This window comes from Columba livia, chromosome 2 (genome assembly GCF_036013475.1).
Source record: "Columba livia isolate bColLiv1 breed racing homer chromosome 2, bColLiv1.pat.W.v2, whole genome shotgun sequence".
Taxonomy (NCBI): Eukaryota; Metazoa; Chordata; class Aves; order Columbiformes; family Columbidae; genus Columba; species Columba livia.
The window spans coordinates 137,874,434-137,893,648 of NC_088603.1; the positions used below are offsets into that span (position 1 = coordinate 137,874,434).

Sequence of the window (19,215 nt, forward strand, 5' to 3'; positions counted from 1 at the left end):
CCAGCAGAGAACGGGCCTCCCCCAAGCGCAGCCTCCGTGGTCTCCCGTGGACAGCCCTGTCCCGTGCCCACCGCCACCCCTCGGGGTCCCGCCAAGTCCTAGGCCAGCAGTACACCCTGCTACCCCCTCCTCCATTAGCAGACAGTGCTGAAGCTCACCCGCAGTGCCAGGCACACCTGCCACTCGCTGGTGACACGGCTCAAGGTTTGCATGGAGTTTTCTCCATATCCTAAAAAAAGAAGAAGAAAAATCCACCCTGCCCCCAAATGAATCAAACCCTGCAGTAACATGTACTTAGCAAGGCTTTGAGCACACCCTTCTCTATAAAACCCCCGTGGCAGGGGGTGTGCTTGGAGACAGGCCCCCACCTCAACACAGGGCACCTGCAGCCATTTTACTGATGAAAAACAGCCAGTACGGTCCCTCTCCTCTTCCTCTCCTCTTCCTCTCCTCTTCCTCTCCTCTTCCTCTCCTCTTCCTCTCCTCCAGCACAGAGCACAAGTGCTGCAAAACAGCACATAAAAAGCTGCAGCTGCCTTCAAGCCAATACACCACTTCATCATCTTTTTCACTTCTTCTTTTTCTTTTCCCAAGTGTAACACTATTAAAGAGTAAACACTAACTTTGCCTCCAAATACATATTAGCACAATTAAGCACAATAACCATGTTTCGGTGCTTAACTTCTCATAGTTTTGCCCTTTTAAAGGGCAAGAGAAAAAAGGCATCACAGCCCACCAAAGGCTGAGATGTTACGGTGGGGTCGCTAGCAACAGTTTAACAGGTAAGTAAGTTTTGGGCAGTGAGTCCTGGTTCTTACAGCTCCTGATGGAGTGGGGACAATAATTCCTGCAAATTTAAAGTAAAGTAGCATGCAGGCAGCTGCACAAGATGGATGTTGCAGTCACCCGGCATTCTCAGCTCTGAAAAATGCCTATTTCAGTCCTTATAATGAAGAAAACCTGCTAGATGTGGCTTTTAAAAGACATTAAAAAATGCCCATACAAACCATTATCATCTGTTCAAGCCCATTAGCACTTAGAAACAATCTTTGTCAACTGCCTATATTGCACCAGCTCATTTCAGAAAATCTTACTTATGTCACAGTTCAGGTTGCCTAAAGGAGATGCAGCCCTCAGCAAGTAGCTCTGCTATTTGATCTCCACTGAAGTCCACCAGGAAGAGACATCCTGCTTTCACCCACTCCACAGACTACAAAGAGAAGGTGGTCTGAATTTGGGCAAACCTGAACCAACTTTAACCTCAGACCTTTAACTGACTTGCTGAAGATTAAACCCTACTATGGGCAACTTGTTAAAAAGAAGTGAAACTTCATGAAGGGGCAAGCAGGAGAGGAGAGACAAAGTATCTTTTTCCCTAAAAAACCTCCAGCCCTCACAGATTTCCTATTAGGGCTTGCTCAGGAGCAAATTCCGTGGCACACCATGAAAGGAGAGCACTGCAAAGAGAGTACTAGCTAAAAATTGAATGGACCCGGTCTGCCACAACTAGGTCTCAGCACAAAGACTGTGACAACCCCACTTCTCATTTTCCACACCTTTGGATGTGACCTGCTGCACGTCGTGTGCCACCATATTTGTGGTTTTGCCTCAGTAGTGGAAAATGCATGAGGTCCTGTAAGCATTCTGCACCCTGCTAGCAACTTCTCCCATAAATTTTCAGCAATACAGAGAAAATAAAATAAATAAATCAGAGGTTAGTGCACAATAAAAACCTGCTGCAGACAATGAAATTATCATTTTCATGCAAGCTAACACATTGACATTTTGATGTGGCTATAAAACTAAAGTAACTTGGCCCACACCAGGACATTTCCAAGTCAGTTAACACACAGTACATCCTCTTTCATTATGTGGATGCCTCCTTAGGGGGAATGAGTGTAAAAGAGAAAATACTTTTAAGTTTCTTGAATTACACTACAACTGTTAAGCAGCATTTGTGCTAGGATCTGCTAAGTCCTTTTAGATTAGTCTAGTGGTTTTCTTTTTTTTTTTCTCTTTTCTTGTTACCACTTCCAGATATGCTCCAGAGAATGTGTGAAGCCCATTGGAAAGGCAGGAATTACAGTGCCTTCCTTACAAGTTTACACAGCTGAGGTTGTTTTCTTGGTTATCCTTTTATGGATCTCTGAAGGGGCCCTGGGTCTACTGGGGATCTATAAAGTACAGATTGAAAGCCATCAGGACAAAACCATTTACTAAGTGTGCTTAATGTTTCTCCCAAAGCTTCTGAATCCACCTGGTTGTTCCCAAGGATAGGAGCAGAATTTTGTTATAAAAATTTGCACACAGGTCCACTGTGATCCAGGCACAAAATAACACAGATTATCACCCCCTGTATTTTTACCTTGATGCAGTAAATATTTTACTGTGGTCATTCGCTTGTGCTGCTAGGCTTTGTCCTTCGAGTCACAGCCATGTTGTCAGAACTGTTCTATAACAGTTAAGGAGAAGGCCTGCTCTAGGACTCTTGTGTGGATGAACTTCATTGTTTTTAAGGGGAGTTTTAAACTTATTTCATGCAGAATGACTCCAGCTACAGAGCCTAAGCAAAGCACCATTAAAGCTTTACACACCTCCTGAAGAAGAATCCTAGTAGGAAGTTGCACCCCTCCCAAACTGTAATGTTTGCTGGGCTCTGGGCTTTCCCTCCCAAGCATGCAAGGTGAGGAGTATTTACTGCTGATGCTTCAGCTTCCAAGCACCATATCAAACACTTTTTCAGCACTTGCAGACTAAGAGTTATGATTCCCCACAGCCCCAATCTTGGCTATGTTTAGGACACATCACGGACCCACCATAGCCCATCCCAAACTGCCCAGCATTAGCAGATATTTGGTAAGGGTGTATCTACTAATTCAGCTGTTTGGTGATTCGTCATGAGCCACAGAAGCCAAATTCCTTTATCTCCTCCCCATTTAATACATCTCCTATCTATCAGTCTCACACCACAGATGGAAGAGCTAGAGCTGAAATTCAGTGCTAGGAGTGGGCAGAGGTCTCCCCTTGTCTATGTCAGTCCCCCATTTCTTAATTGTGATCTAATTTTCTTTATTCACCTTGCAAAAACTGACAGCTGTTGCACATTAGGCACATTCCCCAAAAGCCTGAAGGCTGCTTCTTTCTCACCTCTTTCTGCCTCTACTAGTTCTCTGCAGAGCTCCTTTTAACATTCACGCTGACTTGGGGGCACAATTGTATTTCTTATTATAAAGCCCAACTAGGTCATCTTGCTTGGACACAACAATGTAAAGGTTGCACTTCAGGAGAAAGCATAGACTTATGACACAGCCCACATCTGCAAGTTGAAATCTGAGGTCTGCCCCTGGCCACTAGCCTAGTTTTGTTGCTCTTATCTGGGTTTTCTCTTTTGGTTACTATTCTTTCTCCTTAGCTTGCCCACTAAATTGCAATATAGTTATCCACTTGATTAAGGTATTTGAATGTTCAACTGTCAACCTGCCCAGAAAACTTTGGAACAACCCAAGGGACTTTAACTTCTGAAGTATTAGTTATACAGCACTAGCTCCAGGTCAGTATTATCATGAAAAAAAAGGCTGGCTGAGAAACAAAACTTTATACACATCCTGTTAAGCCTCAGTTCAGTCCTATTTATTCTAAGACTGATGTGTCGTGACCACAGCATGGGAACAACAGTGCCACAGCAACACCAGTCTGTTCTTTTGATTAGTCATTTCTCTGCATGCCAAAAAGCCTGAACCCTACTTGCAAGCATCACTGAATAATGGAGGTGACAGCTTTTTGTGGTTATAAACATGCACTAAAAGAAGCTAATGAGACAAAGAAAGCAGATACTGAACATCTCAATGAGGAAACAGAGTGATTCTTCCATCAGTATTGTTTCAGAGAACAGTAATTAGTATGCTAGCTTCATCAGAGCTGTACAAGGATTTATATAAACAGGAAAACTAGAAAAGTCTAAACTTAAGTCAAGATGGCTATATTGATATGACCCTTTATATGAAGATTTTTGTTTTGGCATGAAGAAGTCTTTTTTTAAAAAGTGCTAGTTCACGGTGTTTTGTAAAGTGTCCAACCTAAATTTAAAAAGCTGCATTAAGTACAAAATAAGCACCCTCAAGAGGAACACTATCAGTATAGCTAGTTGGGTAATCTGTATGGATATGGTTATACAAGCATAGTTGGTCAAACTTTCTCCTGCGGAATACTGTACAGCTGTTAGCATAGACTCCGTTTTGATAAATGTATGGGTCATAAAATCTACATTTGAAAAGATGGGTGCTTTGTTGCACAAACGTCATTTCATCACTGTCAGATAAACAGATTGTTTTGTCATCCAGTTTGTTCAAAGGGTGAGAATCAAGTCAAGGACTACTTGCAACAACTCAACGCACACAATTCCCTGGGGCCCAGCAGCTTGCATCCAGTGTGCCAAGAGAGCTAGCTGATGTCCTTGCAAGGCCACTCTCCACTGTCTTTGAAAAGCCACAGAGATTGAGGATCCCTGATGACCAGAGGAGGGGAAAAAAAAGAAATATATATATACACACATACATTTTCAGCAAAAGCCAGAAGAACACAACCCATATAAGACCAGTGAGCCTATTACTTACATTTAAATGGAATTTCTCATATTTCAGCTTGCACCCATTACCTTTTGTCCTTTCACTGGGCACCACTAGGGAAGAGTCTGGTTCTGTCTTCTTTACTGTTCCATAAGGTGTTTATATATCCTGACAAGATCCCTCCTTTTCTTCTCCAGCATAAACAATCCCAGCTCTCAGCCTCTCCCCATTTCAGTCTTCAACCCTATTATTGTCCCCCTGGTCTCTTGCTGGGTCCTCTCCAGTATGTCCACGTGTCTCTTATCCTGGGAAGATCAGCACTGGACACACTCAGCAGCGCTGAGAGGAAGAATCACCTTCCTCCACCTCCTAGCAACACACTACCTGATGCAGTCCCGGAAGCTTTTAGTTTTTGAGGTCACAAGGGTACATTGCTGGCTCATGATTGACTTGGTATCCACCAGGACCCCCAGGGCTTTTTCTGACAAGGTGCTTTCCAGCCACTTGACCTCCAGCCTGTACTAGTGCCTACAGTTATTTTTCCCCCAGGTAGAAGACTCCACATTTCCCCTTGTTGAATTAATGAGGTTCCTGTCAAGCCATTTTTCTCCACTGTTAAAAGCCTTGCTGAAGTCAAGATACACTGTGTCCACTGCTCTCCCCTCATACACTGAGCCAGTTTTCTAATCTGGTTACTCCTAATCACCTTCTTGTTCACATTTGGAAATGGTTTCCAGGATTATTTGCTCCATCACCTTCTCAGAGATCCATATGAGACTGACTGTCTTGTAGCTCCCCTTGTCCTTCTTGAAAATAGGAAGGACATTTGTTTTGTGGTGGTTTTTTTGTTTGTTTTCCTTGTGTTTTCTTTTTGTGTGTGTGCATGGGTTCTTTTTAGCCCTCAGGAATCCTGTCCATTGTTATCACCTATAAGATAATTGAAAACAGATTCACAATGACATCAGCCAGCTCCTTCACCATTCATGGCTGTGTCCCATAGATCTGTGTACATACCATCTCTTTAGGTGTTTCTTTCCCTATCTCAGCCAAGGGTTGATCTTCTTTGGTCTAGCCTTTCCCACTGGCCCCAGGGGCCTGCAATTCCCAAAGGTTGGTCTTACCAGCATAGACCAAAGCAAAGGTGACCTCAGCCTTCTCCATGTCCCTTGTCACAAGGACTCCTGCCCTGTTTAGCAGCAGGCTCACATTTTCTCTCATCTTCCTTTTGCAGCTCATATATCCATGGAAGGCCTGGTGTCCTCTGCATCCCTTGCCAGGTTCTATTGCAGATGGCTTGGGTTTGTCTTTCCTAACAACACCCATGGGCATTTGCACAGGATCCCTATGTTACTCACAGGTTACCTGTCCCTGCTTCCACTTCTTGAATGCTAACAACTGCCTTCCACACAGCTTCTTCATGGTGGTGCATGACAGGAGGATGAAAGGCAACGGGTATGAGTTGACACAGGAGAGCTTCAGCCTGGATAAGGAAAAACCTTCTCCCCACCTCGTGCACGTACTTAAGTGACAATGTTTTTCTCTCTGGCCTGTTCACCTATGGCACTTCTGCATTCTGACCAGGAAAGGCAGCAGCTGGCAGAGGTGTAAAACACTACTTACACCACACATGGTCACTTGATCAGCAATGCAAACTGATTTCCTGAGGAATTTCTGTACCAGAGCAAGCATTTCAAGATACTCGGTACCTGTACCTACCACACCTCAATAGGGTGCTCAGGCATTTGCATTTTGACCAACCTGCAACATAAAAGAACAGACTGACAATTTTTAATAGGCCATTTTTTTTATTGAGAGTTAAGATCATGTCCTCCCCATGGTGAGCAGAACGCACTAGGAAAACAAAATACAGAAGATTGCTTTAGAAAATACACACTGGTTAAGCAATGCTACTTTTTGGCAAAGTGCTGTATTTTGTTGGTTTTCAGCTTGTGTTAAACTATTAAAAATAAGAGCCAGACATTCTTTCATATCAAAAGAACTGCTACAAATAGAAAAGTGGCTCTGGAGAGAAGCTGCCATATATGCATAGACTGATGTACAGTATTAATCCTAACTGAAATGTCCCTTTTGAATCTTCAAGTTTGCTGTGTAGAAGGCACAGTTTAAAATGCAAATCTGTCTATTAACCAGTACATATGAAAATACAGTTTCAGCAAGATTCATGAATATCAATCAGCATGAGACAGTGCAAGGCCTCCACTTTCACAAGAAAAAACACACACTTTAATACAATTCAAAACCCATATAAAAAGCCACACAGTTCACTACTAAAACAGAAAACCAAAACAAATTAATTGCCCAATAGCTCCAGGCACAAACCAGGGCTAGACCAACATAAATATGTAAAACAAATTAACAAAAAGCCATTGATGCAGCACTATCTCGCGCAATAATATGGTTTCCAATATTACAAATTGAGAAGCACAGCTTTGTGCAACAAAACAGTTTATATCCTGAAAGATATAGGCTTTCATCACCAGAAAGTTATCTAGTAATGTAGTATAAAAAGATCAGTATCTCCCAATTCTAGGAGCAGTCTAAAGTTGCACTTACTTGCCTACAGAGAAAAACAGACCAAGGCTCTCATTGTAATGCCTGGGAGCCTTATACTCTCAACTCCATCTCCCTGTTAACAGTTAAAGGATTACTTACTCCTTCCAACATGGGGAGGTGGAGACTCCATCTTCCTTCATTTCACTTTAAGAAAATTAAAGCTGAAGGAAAGTAGTTACCTTTATATAAAGAAAAGTGATACAGGAAAGCAAAGGATTTTCCTGAGCTAGAAAGTTGGCAGTGAGGAGAAAGAAGCTTAAGCTGGGCAAAGAGTTGGAGTGATAAAAGTAGATAATCTGAGGCAAGTAAGTATTTATGAAGGCATGATAGACTGATGAAACTGCAGCTATTTGCAGGTAAACCAGAGTATTTGGACCGCAAAAGAACTGTTGTATGGACATGGGCACATACTGCTGAAAAGAATAGGAACCAAATCTGTTTTGGAAACTCAAGATGTAACCAATCTTGTTCTCTTTCATTGTCCACGTGAATTTCATACGTCTTAAAAAGACTAGTGTATCCAGGAAAGCATCACTTGCTTTTATACTTTCAACCATTTGTCAAAATCCCTTTGCAACAATTCTAACTAATCCCAGTGAAGCAGCACATCTGCAGCAAGAGATTATAAATGATGTTTCCTGTACACTGAATATGTTCCACAACAATTCCAGCTGCAGAATGTGCAACAGTACCACTACATCAAGGCCAATACAAATTGTCGGGGTTTTGCTTCAGTGAAATTGAAGCATTTGGCTGCATTTAAAATACTTCATAGGTCTGGAATAATTCACATTATTCGTCTTGCCTGGTATTAAAAAGACTCCTCACATGACTCCTTATACTAACTCCTGTATAAGGTCTACTGGAAGACACGGTTGAATGTCATGTTAACACTTTAATGCCCTAGGCACTAAACACAAGGGGGAAAAAAACAAACAAAACAGTAAGTCACATTAAGCACTGACAGAAAGGGGGATAAATTTACTTATGCTTCCCCCTTCTTTTTGTGCAGATTTCTGCTTCCTCACCTCCACAGCCATTTCATCTACTTCCCAGATTGATTTATCAGGGTTTGGCATGCTATATGGCTGCTGTGTAAAACACACACTCTTTGTTAACACGTGAACTTTACTTTTTTAAGGGCCTGCCAACTTCCAAAACATCTTGCACGGTGTTCTTAAGAAAACTACTTGTTAGTTTTGAATGGCTTTTCTTTCCTGTTGGCTCACAGAATTGCTATCCAGTCCTTTTGACCCCAATGGGCTAGAAGAACAATCACTGCTGATCTCTCTCAGTTTTTGTATACCTTGTTATCATCAGGTTTAGTTCTGTACTTTTTTCCAGCATGCTCTTCTCCCTGCCACACACTGCCCTTCATTTCCAGTCACAATTAACTCAGACTTCATTTTCATAGAGAGAGAAAGAGATACAACTAGAACTTCTGATAAAATTTTCTTTGTAGGTACATTTGAGCTACCCTCAATCCGTAAATATGAGACAATCTAACAGCAATTAGCAGCTCAGAAATAGCTGTCCATCAGCCTGACTTCTTTAAAGAACAGTCAGCTACTGATGGGATTAAAATAATGGTTGATCCACCATATTTTTCCTTTAACTAGACTAGCGATTAAACGAAATAGGGTAGGGGAAATACATCTTTCAAAGACAGAAAGAGAAATAGTTAGAGAAAGGGAGCAAGAACTCTAACTGTACCAAGTAAAACCCAGTTTATCTCTCTGGGTTGTGCATCTGCACTTAACCCACAGGTCCACTTTTCCTTCCACTCCACTGTGAGGTACTACATCTGTAACACCAGTGCCATATCATTCTGCAACAATATTGCTGGGGGGGACATTTAACCCCTTTCTGATACACATATTAAGTACCCAACACACCTACAGAGACTCCACTAACAGAAGTAGGTACTAGGTAATTTAGATTAGATGTCCTTCCTGTAACAGTTCAGCATAGCTATATAATATCCGCCAGCAGCTATAGTATTTCCTTGTTAGACAGTAATCGTATGTCGAATACAGATACACAAGCTGCCAAGTACTGGTCATTAAAGCACACAGCTAACCTCAAATTTTCTAACTCCACTTGGATTAATGCAAAATGTAACTGATTTCCATCTCAGTTAAGTTTCTTTAAAATACCAACTAAGAACCCATCTATACATCATAGTTTATAAAACAGCACACAAACTATTGTACTGACAGGCTTCCAAGACATTGATATTTAACATCAATGTTTAGGGCTTGCTGCAAGATGTTTGGAGACTTATGTGTAATTTCAAACAAATGCAACACTAGTTACGATTGTATTTGAGGGACTGATGATCAGCTTCAGATTGACCACACTTACCTACGCATGAAAACAAGAGCAACCTAAGACAATTAGACCATAGATTAAAACCACAGGAGCCATCAGTAATTGAACTGACGCTGGCAAGGCTGGTGAACAAACAGTCCATTGTGCTTGATTTGCCGAGAGTGGCAATCCCTGGTAAGGTTTTGGCGACGAAGACCATTTCTGTTGAGATAGTGTCTTTCATTATGCTCTTTTATCCAGTGGGTAGGACGAAAGCTCTTGTTTTTTTCCAGAAAAGCTGAACGAGTAGCAAGAGCTGTGACGTAGCAGTGAACACGCTGTCCCGTTTCATTTTGGGCCTCCAGTCTAGAAACATAACAAGCAGGTATCAGTCACTACTGAATTGCACTGGAAAGACATGCAAACCATAGAGGGTGACAGAACATGGACATGAACATTCATTGTTTCAAAAGGGCATCCTCCTACTTGACAGGGGTTTGGGCTGAGGCAAGGTCAAGCCAGTTTAGGAAAACCACCTGGTAAGTAATGCGTAGTGCTGCTAGCTCACATTTAGTGTGAAGGCACCACAATAGCCTTTGGACTTCTGGTGTATTATGCTATTGCACCCTTTCCCACCACACCACACTAAGGCCAAGATGCAAAATAGATCAGAAACAAGGCACTATGTGTCACACTGCTCCAGCTTTAGAAGACTTTGGAGTTATCCATTAGGCAAAGTTTGGTTTAAAATCATCTTGAACGTAGGTGGTTTGGCCTGAAAACAGCAGCACACTAATGAAAGTGTGTTTAGATTGCCAGCCACACAAGTAAATCCAAACAATGTTTATGCAGAGGAATGGGAAAGATAGACCAGTTGTGACACACACAGAAAATAACTTAGAAGGACTGTTCCCCAGCCAGCCTTCTAGATTTCATGAGCAAAGAGTCAGCAGTTCTGGAAAATCCTTATTCCATCATGCACTACTGAAAAAAAACAAACCAGCGGCCTATGCAAGCAGGGACTGACGTACTGAAAAAGGACTTCCCTACTTGACAGAACAATCACTCGTGTTTCCTGAAACTTCCAAAGTGAAGCTAAAAATAGCCTAGCAGTTTTAAAAGCCAAGCAAACCCCAAGCCCAAGTGCCACAGCTGCTGTGAGACCAGCGGTATTGGAGCTACCTGCCTCCTCCCTCCCCACCCAGGACCCAACTACCAGCTCTCAACTCAGTGGTGCCCTGGAAGGGTGTCTGCAAAAGCAGGAGATTGCTCAGGCATGAGCAAGAAGCCTCTTGGGAAGTCATTTTTTCAGCACTAACATGCCTCTATAATAAAAATCTCCTCTGGAGGAGCTTAAGTTGCTCATATTGTATGATGTCTCTGTACATGTAAGTCTCATCCGCTGTGCCCACACTACATGCTCTCAGCCTTGCTCTTGGGGTCCTACAGGTGCCTGGCAGAGAACTGAGCTCTTCTGCCTCCCCACACTCCACACTGGAGCAAAGCACCCTGTCAGCAAGGGAGTCCTCCTCCCTCCTCTCTGCTTTTTCCTTTTAAATATACAAATCCACTTGCTTTTGGCTCCTTGGCCAGCTTGAGATGACTGACTAAAGCCTACCGACTCCAGAATAGTCATGTGTGACGTGTCGATTTTTCCCATTTACTCACTGGATGCTGTCCTAAACTTAGCACTTGAAATACCAAGCAAGAAATAAGTGAATAAGACAGCACAAATCAATTCACAGTGCCTTGTAAACACTTTGTCTATGCAGATTACACCAGTTTAACTTACATGAGTGTGCCTGCAAGCACAGAGCTACTGTTTTCTACGTGGAGCCATCCCTTAACAGGTTCAACAGTGCTAGAGGTGGAACTTCAGCCAAAAGCTTTCTTGGGAAAGCTGTAAGGAGCTGGGAAGCCACACCACATTGTGTTATTAGAACCCGTATTTCTTAAGCATGCCCCTGCTGCATGTCATTAGCAAGTGAAAGGAATCAACTTCTAATACAAAGGATTGTGGTTTGTTATGGAAAAATGACTAGGTTGATGAACGGGGGAAGTTTATACAACACCCTTCTCCTTCAAAAGGAGTTTAAAAGGAGAAAACAGATTTCCTTTACAAAAGGAGAAAAACTGGTTTAAAATTCCTGGTTGAAGATGTTTGAGCTCTTTTCCCCTCTTATCAAATACCCTTCCAGCACTGGTTTTCAAACCAACACTCTTCTGCTTGCCATCTCAAAGTGAAACTGGGATAGCAGAGGTGATTTGAATTAGCTAGAAGGCCATATACTCTTTCAAAATGTAGCATTCTTAGTAGTTGCCTTTGGTAGCCTGGCCCTACAGAGCTGGACACAGAACAGGGCTGATGAGCCTTCACCAGTGTGGTCAAAATGCCATTTGAGAGGGGCTGCACCTAAAGGCAAACGGCCACTACATACATTTGCTGCTATGTTCCTGGCATCTATTTTGCTAGAAAGCATAAATATTCTGCTAGTTGCGCTATAGAGCCAGACCTCACAAGAAACATTAAAGGCTTCAGGCCCCACCCCAATTAATACTTAAGTAATTTTTTCTGCACTTAGCATTTTGGCTTGTTAAAGCAGAAGTAGTTAGGCTTGATCAAGTAACATCATTTGGCACAAAGGTTAGTCCTAAAACCAGTATTGTTTTGGCAGACAAGGCTCTAGATGAAGCAGTGTTGCTAGCAGCCTGATCAAACAAAAAGCACTGTCCCAAAACAGTAGTACTTACTGTGCCAGTGTGCCTTAAGCAGCTTTTCTTGGCCCTACAATGTTAAATGGCCAACCATTAAACCACTAATCACTTCAAAACAGTTTCTGAAACTTACTGCGTTATCAGTGTAAGCAATTTTCCCAGTTTCTGTAATTTACCTCAGCTTTAGACTTCAGTCTACTCCCAGTTCTGACACCCTAAATAACTCTTTACAAAAGCCTCAGTCCTCTGACAAAGCAACAGCACCAAATTACATGTGAAGAAACTTACACACCAGTTGAGGCCACACACCTTTAGCTTTGCAACACATTAAAGCAGCTTAAATGTACAGCACAACACGAGATTCGTCTCTAGAGGAATTTATACCATTATCCCTAGTTCACAAGTCTGAGAAAAGTCAGAGTCTTACTTTGTATGTTACTATCCCCCGTAATCAGTATTTTAGATAAACTGATCTGCTGTCTTTCACTAGGGTATGTCTTACAGCCTACAGTTCTCTTGCAGGTTCCTTCAGATCCTCAATTTAAAGGTGCTATGTGCTCACAGCTTCCCCCCGATTTAAGTTAAACTAGACCCCTGATGCTTAACATCTCAAACTGCCCTCTCCAAATATTTATACAAATCCCCTGGTCTCCAAGATCAATGGAGCAGCCATATATTTCAATATTATACAGCAGCATGTCATCTCAGAGTCACACACTTCTTTGACGTAAGAACTTTAAATATGGCAAGGACGTCAGAAAAGTCAATGGGCATCTACCTACAGCAACTCTACCATTACACTGATTTTTTTTTTATGTGTAACAAAGCTTACCATAATATGTTGGGTTTTTTTCCAATTGTTTCTAAGTGTAGGCACCAGACAGGAGGACAAGTCAGTCTTTGTTATTAACCAGGATTCACAAAACACCCCTTTGTTTTCAAATCCACAAATACATGGGCAAGTATGGAGACATGATGGCAAAAATATTCTATTTGTATACATCTATGGATACTTGAATACATGCATAGTCCTTGAATGAATTCAGATGAGGGCAACCAAGATGGTGAAAGGGCTGAAAGGAATGTCCTGTGAGGGGCAGCTGAGGACTTTAGGCTTGTCTATTTTGGGCAAAAGGAGGCTGATGGGCAACCTCATTGCTCTCTGCAGCTCCCTGAGGAGGGGACATGGAGAGGGAGGTGCTGAGCTCTGACCCTTGGGATCCAGTGACAGGACACATGGGAATGGTTCAAAACTGCACCAGGGGACGTTTAGATTGGACATGAGGAAGCATTTCTTTACTGAGCAAGTGGTCAAACACTGGAACGGGCTTCCTAGAGAACTCTTCAGTGCCCCAAGCCTGTCAGTGTTTAAGAGGCATTTGGACAATGCTCTTAATACCATGCTTTAACTTTTGGTCAGCTCCAAAGTAGTCAGGCAGTTGGCCTAGAAGATCACTGTAGGACCCTTCCAACTGAAATAATCTATTCTATCATATATCACTATACTCATATTTGTATATTCTGGGCATCTACCACTGAAGAAGCAGCACACAACAAGCATGCATCTGCAATAATTCCACATGGTCAGATCTTTAGGACTCCCAAAAGAAAAAGAAATCTAACTGCACAACTTTTACCTTGCTAAAAGTAGAAGTCTGCAGCATAAACTTTTACCTTGAGGTAAGTTTTGTGCAATATTTCTCCTTGCTTTTGTTCCACAAGCCATCTGTGGAAAAATGTAATCCTGCCCTAATCTATCACTAGATTGAGGAACATAAAATACCAAAATAGACTTCCTTGTCAGGATAGTTAAAGTAATATTTTGCATCTCACAAGGTGACTGAAAGGGTTCTGACTAATAGTTATGAAAAATACACATAGCTATGGAGGGGGCAAAGTACTTTAAAACCTACGTTATCAGCTATCCAGTTAACTGCCACCAGTTTCAACAGGACTGGAATATATTCTGTGAGGGAACAATTAAGCTCCATAAATATTCACTGCAGTGTCAAAATAGCATACCCAACCATTTCCTGCCAGGGTCATCTTGTATAACATTTTTTCTAAGCAGGCAGCCCTGACCACCATACCCACCTTGTCTAGTATCCATGCTTTATTCACTTGCTCTAAAATAAGCCGGAAAATTCAGTATTAAGTGTCTAAGCTGATCAAGTAGAAACCAGATATTTTCAGCAACAGAGCTCCTTGACAAGAGAAGCCAGACATACCTGGGACTACCTGGGCTGTGAAACTCCTCATCGCCACATCCAGTCTCATTAAGGCTGTGACAGGTATTGTGGACAGCATACACAGACATGCTGGGATGCTCTATGAGGAGGTTCTCCATCGGACTGGTTTCCACCTTAATAGTGGTTAATCCACCTGCAGTAAAACATGGGGGTGGGGTGATAAACCAGCTCTCCTCCATGGGACATGACTCGAACTGGATGAAGCAAGACTCGCCGGCTTCTGGCAAGTGTTCCAAGGGGGACGGTAAACAAGAGAAGACGGGTGAGCCATCCACTACCGATGCTTCAGTGATGTCTGCTTCCTCCACGGAGCAATTAGTGCAAGCGTCTGCTGTAGGTGGCCATTAGTCAGTTGAGAGGAACCCATGGAAGTTGGTGATTGCAGGAGGTCGAAAACAACAAGGTTGCACATAGCCAGAAACAGGACATAGAAAACAAAACAAAGAAACAGAAATAAACCCCTATCAGCACGTACAATTTCTTTTTTTTTAAAGGGGAGGTGAAAAGGGAGTTCCCTGACAAGCCATGCTAGACACGTAAAACAACTGTTATCAGTAAAACAAGACAATTGTGTAATGAGTCAAACACATTTTATCTGTTCTGCTGAAGCCTGTGTCAGGCTTATAAACCTGACATAATTTTTCTCATCAGTTTACATAACATGTTTTGGTACATTTGTTTGGGAGACACCCTACTATCTAATCCACACTGGTTTTTCTTAGTTAAAGTTTCTCCCAAGCTACTGACTTCTAGGCAGAGCTTACATTTGACAGGCACCTTACCTATAAAGTCAACCAGAATCCACTCGTCATCTTCTTTCTCACTGAACTCTGGCTCTTGGCTGGACAAGCTATTAATCTCTCCCATGAGCATGTTATTTAACCTCTGGAACATCACTAAGGCAAGAACAAGACTTTGGTTGGTAAGTCTTTATATCCAAGGTTCAAGGCACAGCTCACACTGTACTAGCAGAGTGGCATAGACTTGAGATTGAAGTGCATAGATGCTCTATCAGCTTAGGTACAGGACACGCAGAGGCATGACTGGTAAACAGTTTATGTGAAACCTGCAAAAAATTATGACAGAGGTCTTAATGACAAAGCAATATGTAACATCCCTAGGGAACAAATTAAAAACCCTCGCATTAGTGCAGTCTGAGGCATCAGTGAACATTTTTCCCCCAAAAGAAGAGGCAGCTTCACTGGCATTCACCATTCCCTTCCACTTAGATACACACAGAAAAACCCTAGGTCTCTCCTCAGAGCTGAGTGCCTTCTTCTATATCCTCCTCCTCCCCGTGCAAAGGTCTGTTTGGCTGCTGATCCCCACATTCTCCTACGGGAGGAGAGGACTTTTGTACAGGAGTCTTGCACCTACACGCACAGAGATGCTCCCCCAGCTCCCCACCTGTCTTCCTCCTGGTCACACAGAGATGTGAAGGGCAAGTGCACATTGTCTGCTCCAGACATGGCATCTCCCCTGTTGACACAGCCTCACAGCTCCCACAGAGACTCCTGCAAGGGCTCCCGGGGGTGCCCAGGGCAGCGCATCTTCTCTCTCCCATCACACACAGACACCGCAGGAAGGCGCATCCCCTCTTCAGGTTCAAAGCACACTACATAGTCAACGGTGGGATCATTTCCACAGCAAGTGCTCAGCTAGTCATCTATGGTAAGTATAAGTAATAAGGAAAAGTAACTTGTATGCTTAATTAAAACTAAGGTTTATTTCTCAATACACTTCCTTAAATCTACATGTAATTAGTCACAATAAGCCCAAACTCTATATTTGGTAGTTAAGGTGAAAAATCCCATCACTGCTGAGAAGCTGAATGTTCAACTGCATCAGATCAGCATGCTTACAGCCTTTGAATATTTATGTATGAGCCAATAAACAGAAGCCATTAAAGTAGCTGAATAAGTAAAGACTATACATGAAAAATATTCATATTAATTACAGGTTAATTCCACCATAGAAATATTTGAATTATCACAGCATGTCAGAATTATTACAGATTAAATACTTGTTTAATAATTAAATAGAGAAGAAGATATGCATGTAAGAGGGTGTGTGTGCCTGCATTCGGGAAGAGAAAGGGAGTAAGACACAGTACACTAGACAAATCCAGACTACAACCCATAACGAATATTATTTAAGGCCAGTATACCTTGTTTCACCCTATAACTCTCACTGAAGAGTCATTTTGGCCTCCTAGATCACTCTACCCCAGGACCACAGACTCCATCACCACCTTCTTCAATGCAAAGACAAGCTCCATACAATACAGCTCCTAGAAACATTTATGCAGCTACCACCTTACTAAAACAGCACAAAAGGATAAGATTAGAATTTAAAGTAGCCTTCAGAAGCAATATGGAAAAGTACAGGCTAACTCAGGAGTTGTTATTCACTCTAGTTCTTCAACAGGAACTGTCAGCTGCAGGAAAACACAAGCCTAGGAACAACTGGCTCAGCTGCAGTAGTGATAAAAGATGGTTCCTTAGGACCACACCTGAAAGTGAAGCATCCTGGCTCTCTTAAAGAGAACTACAAGAATGATCAGAAGTTTAAAGAAAAGCAATAACATTTTAAAAATGGAAAGGCTTAACAGAGAGAAGGAAAAATGACAACAGCAGTCAATTATGTGAAGAAAGAGGCAAACATTTATTCCCCTCTACATTCACAGCAAGCAGAAGTGGCTTTTAACTGCAATAAAGTTCGGTTTTCAGTGGTTACTAGCAGGAAACACTTTTAACCATTAAAGTTGCTAAGCCCTGGGTGGGTTACCTAAGGAAATGCCAAATGCCCACAATGCTCCTAAGCATCTTCTTGAGAAGGTTTGAGCACTTCAGATACAGACTGAGCTTGCCATGGATAAAGAAGCAGACTCCAAGTGAAAGCCTGAAGTCTGTAGCTTTCCAGCTATCTTCCACATCCATCCCTAACCCTCTTCTGGCACAAGGCCTATGAACAAAAGACTTTGTTTTTTCTTTAGGCAAACTAGCAAGCCATAGCCTAACTGCTGGTCAGCACTGGCTTTCCCTGTACTCCCACTGCCGCACGCATGCTTTACTGCTTTCCTAGATGTAGCCTGGAAGTACCTCCAGGCAAGGGCTGTCTTTTTGTTCTGTGTGTACAGTGGAACAAGATGAGAGCTCTCACTCCTACATTAGGGCTCCATAGGCACCACAGCAACGTCAACTAATTAACCCCTAACAAAGAAAAGGGACATCACCGTTCCTGAGAACACAAGCTAAACAAACTACAGCTTTTGGCCCATAAATATCTTCCTGTAGATCAAAAGCAGACTGTCCCATTTTCCCCTCCCCCCACCCCAAGGAGGTTTGAAAATAACCACACATCTGAATCATTTGGAAACTAGGTGATGTCTTCACATCCTTTTGGACAAGTGCCTCTAAACATGCCACACTTCCATGCTATTGTGTAAGTCAGACGGGAACCAAGAAGTGACATTTATTACGGGCCATCGTTAGGGGAGGCGAATGAGACAGCGGCTGAAAGAGAGGTACAAGGTGCCCCCGTCTCAGACAGGATCTACCAGCTGCAAGAAAAGACAGGACCAGGAACAGCTGACTCAGCTACAGCAGCGATAAAAGGCTGTTACAGATAACACATCCAATGCATGCCAACAACATTGAATTGCTGCTTTCATTTTTTTTTCATTCTAGCCTAGCAGAGACAGAGTGCATTCTAAGTTAAAAAAAAAAAAAAGGAAACAGAAGACAAGACACCCTTCCCGAATCCCTTCTGCAGTTCTCGTTCGCCTCTGGCCGCTGATCCCCCCTGCCCTCAGCTCCGCGGCCGCTCGGTTACCAGCAGGAGGCTCCAACAAGCCGCTTTCCGCGGGGCGGCGGTGACCCGGCAGAGCCCGCGGCAGCCGCTCACCTTCCCGGCTGCGCCCGGAGCCCTGCCCGCCGCTGGGCGGGGGGACGGGACTACCGCTCGACAGCCGCGAAAACGGCAAAACCCTCCCGCCCTCGGTGTTTCCCGAGGAGAAAGAAGCCGGGAGAGGCGCCCAGAGAGACGGGAGCTCCGCTGCTGCTTTTCACCGTCTGGCCCGGGCGCTCAGACCACATTACACGCCGCCGTACGTGAGCCAGGACGCCGGCAGCGAGTCCGGCCCCAGTCCCGCAAAGCGAACTCACCTGGACCGCGCTACTCCCGGCCCCGCGGCCGCACAAAACCCTGCGCCCCGCGGAGCCCTTTGTTGTTATAGCCGCGGAGCGCAGCTGACGGACCGGCCGCCCCGGCCCCGCCCCTCCCCGCCCATCCGCCAATGGGCGCCGCCGCCGGCTGTCGCTAACGCACGTGACGGGCGGGCAGGGACGCGGCTGGGGGAGCCGCGGGGCGGGGGCGGGGCCGAGCTGCCTGGACACGCCCCCCCACACCCCGCCCCGGCCCCGCCCTCACGGTGGTCGTCGGCTGCAAATAAATTTGCGAAATTTGAGGTAATGAAATGCTGAACACGGTGTGGGAGGCTGCTTGTGTAATTCCGTGAAGCTGGTAGTTACATGGTTAACTTGGAAAGCAGGTGGTTATGAACAGAGGTAATTAATTGTACAAAATATTCATTAACAATGGAACAAAATATGCAAGTTAATTGAACATGTGTGTTTGATTAGTAATTAAATATGCACAGTCTTGATTTATAGAGCGGTTTGGGTCGAGAGGGGTCTTCAAAGAGCATCTAGCCCAACCTCCCTGTTGTGGGGAGGGACATCTTGTACTAGGTCAGGTTGCTCAGAGCCCCATCCAACTTGGCCTTAAACACTGTGGGGCAA

The 19,215-nt window shown here is 43.5% G+C and overlaps 1 protein-coding gene across 10 annotated transcripts; it reads right to left on the reverse strand.

Moving 5' to 3' along the window:
* Positions 1 to 6,350: 6,350 nt before the first annotated feature.
* Positions 6,351 to 18,717, reverse strand: TP53INP1 (tumor protein p53 inducible nuclear protein 1). 10 transcript variants are annotated; one of them, XM_065054031.1, is made up of 6 exons: positions 18,580 to 18,693; positions 15,821 to 16,079; positions 15,196 to 15,479; positions 14,393 to 14,744; positions 12,201 to 12,234; positions 6,351 to 9,815 (listed from the first exon to the last, which is right to left on the reverse strand). In XM_065054031.1, the coding sequence occupies exons 3-6, from the start codon at positions 15,305 to 15,307 to the stop codon at positions 9,798 to 9,800; spliced, it is 516 nt and encodes a 171-aa protein (XP_064910103.1). In that variant the 5' UTR covers positions 15,308 to 15,479; positions 15,821 to 16,079; positions 18,580 to 18,693; the 3' UTR covers positions 6,351 to 9,797. The 10 variants fall into 10 exon arrangements, with proteins under 10 accessions (XP_064910103.1, XP_064910105.1, XP_064910102.1 ...); XM_065054033.1 differs by lacking the exon at positions 15,821 to 16,079 and having other exon boundaries at positions 14,393 to 14,741; positions 18,580 to 18,717; XM_065054030.1 differs by lacking the exon at positions 15,821 to 16,079 and having other exon boundaries at positions 18,580 to 18,717.
* Between the last annotated feature and the right edge of the window lie 498 nt (positions 18,718 to 19,215).